The following is an 8508-nucleotide window of genomic DNA, read 5'->3' as shown; positions in this document are numbered from 1 at the left end:
CAAAGGTCACATTAGAGCCTTCCCATTGCAAACCGCGTTTTTGTGATCAAATTTGTTGGCGACACAAAAAGAGCCACAGTATCGTATCTCAAACACAGCTCAGCCTGAGAGAGTAGAGTCTCGGCTCCATTAAACTCTGCTGCTCAACAGAAGCTGCTGGTTCACTCTCGCTTTTCAGGCACAGCTCTCTCTCTCTTTCTCTCTCTCTCGTTCTCTCTCCTCTGCTCAGCTCAAGACCGTCACTGCTGCGCAGGCTGTTGAAAGATCAACACTCTGGTGAGTCTTTCATGGACTTAATTTACTCTCTCAGTGTCTGCTGTCTGACTCCGTTGACACTTGTTTGCATATATTCTTTCAAATTAAATCTACACACCTTTTTATTATTTAAATTTGTATATAAGATTTTTTTTTGGCTGAGCATATGGTGTTTTCCTAGTTCATATTTTATGTACTTTTGGTTGCATCTAAGGTAAGTTTATCAGTTGCAGGTCATTTTAGCACTGCAATGTAAAGTAAAAGGTTTCAAATTAGTTTGCTTTGCTCAAAAGAGCAAAGTAAGTCAATCACATCAGGGAATTAGTTCTAAAAAATGCAATATAGGAAAAGTTGTGCTGCATTTGCTTTCTTGTCCTATTTTATGTATATGTGCATTACCTAAAAATAAATAAATAAATAAAAAAGTTGTAGCTTGAGTTGTGGAAGCGTGTGGGTCCACACTGAGCTGCAGTTCAGCTTCTGTTAATCTGCAGTGAGCCTTATGCCTGTGATTACTTCTGCTGCTTTTGTTTGATGTGGTATAGGAGCATTCGTGTCAAATTGCAACCCCAGTTTGACCCCCACTTATTTCTTTAACACACAAGTGATTTTGTACTGTTGCCAGCCTATGGAGATGCCTCGTCCTTCAAGATTTTCCGGTTTGGAGCGTGTTTCGACTTGTGCTGCTGGATTGTACTTTATCATTGGAAAATCTGTTGTTTTTTTTGGTCCGAGTAATGTGTTTTTCCATAGTTTCATGCCACACGTCAGAGAACCACTGGAGCCATTTGTTAACATCTGGATTTCTCAATCACAGATCACTCCTCTAAGCACAGTTAATGAAAGCTTATTGTTTTGCAGTTCTCTACTTTTATCTGTTTATATAACTGAAAGGTTTGCCATGTTCTGGGAGTTCTGAGCTCACAGATTCCGCAGCAGTGTCCTATCACATGGCAGGATCTTGAGACACTCCTTTGTACACACACACTTTGTGTTTGTCTATAGTGTTCTGAAAATATTGATAAAGTGTCCCCCGCCCCCATTATCCCAATTCCAGTGAAATGTTTTGGTATTATATTTTAGTCATGAAGAAATGGATCTTTTAAAGCAGTATTCCAAAGCATGTGGAAATGAAATTCAGTATTCAGTTTGTTTTGCTTTCTGTGAACCCTGTCAAATTCAAACCACTTATTTTGCATTTGGACTATCTTACCAATAAGAATGCCAATACTTCCTCATACTTATTCCTAAATTACAATTATTAATTTAAAAATAGTGTCATGCACCACATGACATAAGCACCTGAACTAGCCTGCGCTCTCTCTCTCTCTCTCTCTCTCTCTCTCTCTCTTTTGATTTTTATATTGTTTATTTATTTCATGTTTCTTAATATTTCTACATGCTTTCTGCATCTCATGAAAAATATTTGGCAGACACGGGTGTTATTTTTTTAATTATTATTTTATTTCATATTTCAATTTCAGTAATTTCATATGTTCGTATATTATTCATAGATATGAATTGAATGACCCCAATGAATTTTAATTATGAAATAAAAAAAAACATGCTCATCATAGGTTGCTATTTATTTACATTTTAATGTATATAAAATAGATCCTGTCAAAACATCATGTCACTGACCCTTGCAACTTGAAGAAATCACTGAAATCAATTAGAAATGTATTTTAAAAAGACAACCTAATATGATGCAATATTCATAATATACTGTATAAAAAAAAAGACAAAGATTAAAAATAAACAATCCAAACGGTCAGCTCTAGTTCCAAAAGGAGTATGTGAACTTTTCCCCTACTTTTGAACCTTTCTTTAAAAAAAAGGTCTTTAGCTCAACCCTGCAGATGCTTCATTAAAGCCTGATTATTAATAGAGCAACTGTTATTGGATGGCGAGCTAGAATGAACCCGTGCTCATTGCTCAATGAATCTAAGGCAGGCTGCCCTTTGCCCACGCCAAAGGTTTGAAAAACAGAATGCCATGAGGATAGCTGTGTCATACTGTAATCAGATAGCCGAGAGTGGCTCTGGTTCAGTCAGAGGATGCACCAGCACTTTCATGCATCATAGCGTGTGTGGAGATGCAATGAGGGTGAAGTCATCTACTCCACAGGGACATCTGCTCAGACTCCTAAAACACACACAAAAAAAAATCTACATTTCTGCCAAACACCCAGATAGCTGTAACACTCCCTCCCTCACTATTCAAAGTGCGCAGGGAGGATTCATTTTTACTGCTGCTGGAAAAAAGATATTACTGCTCTGTTCTTTGCTTCATATTTGTTGACATGTTTTGACATCAGGCAACTTTGGAAACGCATTCCCAAAAGCAGATGTAATCTTGTTCTCTTCTGCCCCTTGTCAAAAAATCCTATTGGAATTTCACTTTGTCCTATTGGATCCTACTGGATTCTTAAAATCCTATTGGACATTCTGATTGATTTTAATGGAATTTCACTTTGTCCTATTGGATCCTACTGGATTCTTAAAATCTTATTGGACATTCTGATTCATTTTAATGGAATTTCACTTTGTCCTGTAGGATTTTATTTGATGTTTAGAATCTTATTGGATATTGGGTTTAATTTAATGGGATTTAATTTTTTCATGTGATCTTTTATTGATTTGTATTGGACATTTTCAAATGGAAATTCACTTTGTCCTGTAGGATCTTATTTGATTCTGTTAATTACTTTTTAAGAGTAACTTAACTTTTTTAGAGTAGCACTGTGTATGTGTGTGTGTGTGTGTGTGTATTTGTAACCCATAAAAATGCAGCCTACATATACACAAATATATATATATATATACAGTAAGGAAAATATTTTAAGTGATATAATATCCGAATAAGTTAAAATGTATTACATGTGACTAAGAATTCATAAAAAACACAAACATCTATAATGGTATTGTCGTGACGCTTCCCCTTTAAAAAGAAATCCGAACGTAGTAGTGCGCGTGACACTGTAGCGTGCATAATTTGAACGGTAACGGTCAGGTGAGGAAGCTGAGAAATCGAGTGATTAACGTTGTTAAACTTGTTAAAAATGTATTGAAAGAAGGAATAAATAATGATACTTATCTGAGCTGCATCCCAAACTAACCATTTTGGGTGAAGTAATTATATCTGTTGCTGAGTTGTTGATCTAGTTACTGTATCTGCTGTTTGCCATTAACTTTAGATAGCAAAAGCTAATTTAACAACTGATATTAATGAAATAATAATGTATGCCATTTATAATAAAATGTAATTGTATAAAACACTGAAGTAGCTAGTACAAAAAGCCTGTTCTACCAACATTTTGAGCGTTTTGAATTGTGCTTTACGGTTTTGTGTACCGCTTTATTTGTATTGATGGATTAATATGTTCTGTAGTGCAGGTTAGGTTTTATGTTCCAGTTAAAAAGTTTAACATGATACAGTTCACCCGTGATATTTGTGTGTAAAGACACGCATGACAAGAGAATAGATGGCGTCTTCCGTTATTACTGTCAATCGAAGCAATGAGTCCAGAAAAATTTAGCAGATTTACCGGCGTAATATTTAACACTCGCGTTTGTCATTTCTGAAATGGTAAATGTGGACGTTTTGGTCCTCTTAGATTAACAAAGATTTTCTTCAAATTGTGAATAGATTTTGTAGAGAAGCTGAGAAAAGTGCTATCCCCTTAAAGCACAGTACGACTGGAAATGACTGAGCTGGCTTATCTAAAACCAGGAAGTAATCATGCATATGTTCATTTGACAGAGCATTAGTGATTACTTTGGAATATATTTGATAGAATATTTTTAAGTTTTTTTTTCTCTGTTTTTACATTACACACAAATAGTCCTGTATTAAATGAAATGAACAGTTTAAGTTCCCTTTGAGGAGTATTATACTGAGTTACAATATCATATTCTACATATTGTTTGATGTTTTATTGTTCTGTGTTGTGATGTGATTGTATTTGCTATTATTATTATTGTTACAGTAAAGTGTTATTTTTATATTCAACTTCTGGTCTCCTGTATACACTTTATATGTTCCTCCTCACTCTAGATATGTTCCTCCCTTTGGGTCTAGAACTGGTTTAGTGTGAATAATTTACATTGGAAGTACAAGTGCTACATATTGTGTGTGCGTGTGATCAATTCATTACCAGTTCCTTAGAAATTTTGGCACTAATGCTGTATTGCTGCACAAATCACCTCTTATGTTTTTTACAATGTTACTGAAGGTCGTGGAACGTACAATGAACAATGTCTACATCAGGGTGAGTTTAGGTAAACTGCAAGTACTATTTGTTCATAAAACAAATACAATGGAAAAGTGTACCTTTAGAATAAAAAAAAAAAAAATCCCTATAAACAGTCACCCAACTGGATCCCATTAAAATCCAATAGGAATGATCCTACAGGATATTTATGTCTTGTCCTACAAGACTATTCCTATCAGAATCCTGTAGGAACGGTTCCAAAATGTTCTGCTTTCAAGTTTCATTTTGATTTTATCATCAAAACTTTTAGCGATCCATGAAATTAACTTGGATGAGGCATAGGTTGGTTTAGATATCTGATGGGATTGTGTGCCAAACGTGGGCTTTATTGTTGATCTATCTTTTTTTAATGCTAATTTATCGCTAGCATGGTTGCTGCTCTTTACATGGAAATGATGCAATCTGTCTAGGGGATCAGCTCTCTAGGGGGCACCATCTCATAACTACATACATTCTTAATGTTTCTGTGGAACCAGTCAAACGTTTTTTTTTTTTTTCAGTATTTTTTCAATATTTATTTTGAGAGAACCCCATATGTTTGTTTATATATGTATATATATGTGTGTGTGTGTGTGTGTGTGTGTATATATGTGTGTATATATATATATATATATATATATATATATATTATATATATATATATATTAGTATGTATATATGTATGTGTGTGTGTATATATATATGTGTGTGTGTGTAAATTTTTGTGTGTGTGTGTATATATATATATATGTGTGTATTTGTGTATATATATATGTATATATATATATTGTATGTATATGTATATGTATATATGTATATATATATATATGTGTGTGTGTGTATATGTGTGTGTGTGTGTGTGTGTGTGTGTAAATTTTTGTGTGTGTATATATATATATATATATATATATATATATATATATAAATCAATTTAAACTATTAATAAACATGTTTTTCTTTTCCTTTGTTTGCAGTTACCAAAATGGAGTCCCCCCTGACAGAATTTGCCACATTGCTGCCCAATCGATCCACGGAGAGCTGCCCACCTGTGGACAGTACAGTGGAGAACACGATTTTTGGATTGTACTACATTATAATTTTCCTTCTGGCACTGAACGGCAATAGCCTTGCCCTGTGGATCTTCGCCCGCCAGAGAAGCAACTCTTCTCCAGCCAATGTCTTCCTGCTTCATCTTGCTGTGGCTGACCTGTTTTACATCTTCGTTTTACCCCTCAGAGCCACTTATCATTTAACTGGGGGACATTGGCCGTTTGGTGAAATTCCCTGCCGTCTTGCAGGCTTCTTCTTTTACGTCAACATGTATGCCAGTTTGTACTTCCTAGCCTGTGTTGCAGGTGATAGATACCTTGCTGTGGTACATGCTGTACGTTCCCTCAAGGTCAGGCGCCCTCGTTACGCTCACATTGCCAGTTTTGCCCTATGGGCTTTGGTGATAGTGTCTATGGCGCCCCTACTGGTCACCAAGCAGACTGCAGAATTCAACGGCTCTACCATATGCTTGCAACTGTACAGAGAAAAGGCCTCACGGCATGCTCTCGTCTCTCTCGCTGTAGCCTTCATGCCACCTTTCATTGCCACGCTTTCTTGCTACCTGTTGATAGTGAACAGTCTGCGGAAAGGTTCAAGGCTGGAGCCAGCACTTAAACTCCGAGCTCTCCGCACCATTGGTCTGGTCATGCTCATCTACATAGTGTGCTTTCTGCCCTATCATTTAAGCCGTGCAACCTTCATCCTAGGTTACGGACACCCAGACTTATCCTGTCAAATTAAACGAGGACTAGCCCTGGCTAACCGACTTACATCCTCCCTAACCTGCCTGAATGGGGCTTTGGATCCTCTGGTCTACCTGTTTGCTGCGGAGAAGTTCAGGGAAAGCGTTCGCAGGCTTTTTTGCAGAGATCAGTCAGGGGGGTCCGGCGCTATAAGCGGGGACCTGAAAGGTACACATGAGAGCTCTCTGACCGCAAAGTCTGAGTTCTTATGAAAATCTTAAAAATGGCATGGACATTTTTCATTGGATTTAGTGATTTGGCCTATCCACTTCTTCAGTGTACGGTCAATTAAAGATAGGGAACTCTAAACAGCCTTATGTCAAAAAACCAAGTCTGTGTTTTGGGGGGGTTAAAGCAATTGTATGTAAATTTAAAGATCAGTTACAACATCACTCTGTTACACTGACTTCTAATAAGGCGAATGGCTTTTGCTTTCACCCAAACATCTGCTCTAGGAATATTTAAGTTGCAGAGTGGATATAAAGTCGGGTTGATTTAAGGCAACAACAAATGCATGTACACAGCTATCCGCTGTAATTACTACAGCGATATGTTTGTGATGAATGATTTTGAGGATAAGAATTTTCATGTATTAATCGCTTTTCATAATCGCTCTTTGATGTCCCCCTGGTGGCTGGCTGCAGTACAGGTCATAAACCCCGCCCTCTCCATGTAGACGAAAGGAACTTGGGGTCAAATTAAAAAATAAAAATTTACACTTCCAATACAAAAAGATGGTTTTGGTAATTTAAGGTAGTTATCGCGCTGAAACGTTCAATTGTAAATTTTTGTGATAAGTTTGATTTTAGCTAGTAATTTGATGCTATAAAAATGGGGCATTGTTATGGTAGATTGGGTCTGCAGGAGTTTGGGCGGGAGTTTGATACCGAGACTCGACGACACTACTGCGCAGACTCTGGCTCCAAATTACAACATTTACTCAAGATGGCCGTACTTGGATGCTTTGGCTCCACTTTTCTATAATGGAAGGAAGTAGAAACACGTCGTTCCATCTTTTTTAACAGTCTATGGCCGTGAGTATGTAAGCAAGGGTTGCCAGGTTTTCATATCAAAATCCAACCAATTGCTACCCAAAACTAGCCCAATCGCGTTCCAGGGGGGAAATAAACCCAAGTTTTCGCATTCCATATTTAGTGGTTATCATTCCATAGTTATCAGACTATCAATAATATCATGTTATTAGGGTCACTTCAACCAGCTCTTGTACATTACGTATGCACGAGTGCGAGCATTAGCAAATAAGTTTGCTGGCTGCAGTTCACTTAACAGCCACCGATTCTCTCTCATCGATAATAAAACAAAGGTTTCTGAATTGTACATATTGCTTATTTAATTGCAAATGGCTCAAAATACACAAAACTACATACAGTTGCTTTAAAGCTAAAGACTGTAGGCTATAAGTGACTGTTAAATATCAGTCAGTTGCCAGAACACATTGGACAGGGACTAAATACTCCATTAAGGCTCAAGAAGACATAAATTGTGCCTAAGACTGTGTCCTGCCTTTTAAAATGTATATTGTGTTTTTTTTATTAGCATATTACCTGTTTGCTAATGACGTGCTTTGACTGTACATTTTGTAAGAACTTCGTTTCCTAATGAAATCAGTGTAAAACTAAAGATTTTCATACTCAGTGTAAAAACTACGTATATAATCATGTTTAATGGTGGGATTTTCTGGTTATTGCACTCTCAAGCTGTGGTAAGAATGTGTGAAGGTTAACAAACCATTGAGGAGTCAATATGAATACTACTTTAATTTTTTTAATTCCTTGATGGCTTTTTGATAATATTTGTTATTAAGACTATTTAGATACATGTGCACTTAACACTATATAGTCACTTAATATTATTAATTATACCTTTTATTGTACAAGTACAGATTTTTTGGTGACATAGCACTGGTTTAGTTTTCGCTTCTTGTAATCAAGCTGTATCATTACTAATATTATTTTAACTGGTATACATGTATTTTATTAAGTGTTTATATGTATATATATATATATATATATATATATATATATATATATATTTTCTGTATTTCTCAAGTAAAATCCATCAATGATTCAGCTGAGAATAAATGTTTTTAACCCTAAAAGGTTTTTATTTATTTTCAAATAAAGTTTGGAAATGCTAGTCATCAGATGCATTTTGGTGTTTGCAATTACAATATACCCCCTATTCTCA

The 8508-nt window shown here is 36.0% G+C and overlaps 1 protein-coding gene across 1 annotated transcript; it reads left to right on the top strand.

Annotated features, from left to right (window-relative positions):
• Positions 1 to 70: 70 nt before the first annotated feature.
• Positions 71 to 8303, top strand: LOC113050617 (uracil nucleotide/cysteinyl leukotriene receptor-like). The gene is made up of 2 exons (XM_026213785.1): positions 71 to 276; positions 5482 to 8303. Exon 2 carries the CDS (start codon positions 5490 to 5492, stop codon positions 6510 to 6512), a length of 1023 nt encoding a protein of 340 aa, XP_026069570.1. The 5' UTR covers positions 71 to 276; positions 5482 to 5489; the 3' UTR covers positions 6513 to 8303.
• The last annotated feature ends 205 nt before the right edge of the window (positions 8304 to 8508 follow it).

Source organism: Carassius auratus, chromosome 31 (genome assembly GCF_003368295.1).
Source record: "Carassius auratus strain Wakin chromosome 31, ASM336829v1, whole genome shotgun sequence".
Lineage (NCBI taxonomy): Eukaryota > Metazoa > Chordata > Actinopteri > Cypriniformes > Cyprinidae > Carassius > Carassius auratus.
The sequence above is the reverse complement of the archived record's forward strand: the minus strand, read 5'-3'. Positions and strand labels throughout refer to the sequence as shown.

Excerpts from the sequence above, each read along its gene's own strand:
- LOC113050617 (XM_026213785.1), top strand. The coding sequence starts at position 5,490 with ATGGAGTCCCCCCTGACAGAATTTGCCACATTGCTGCCCAATCGATCC.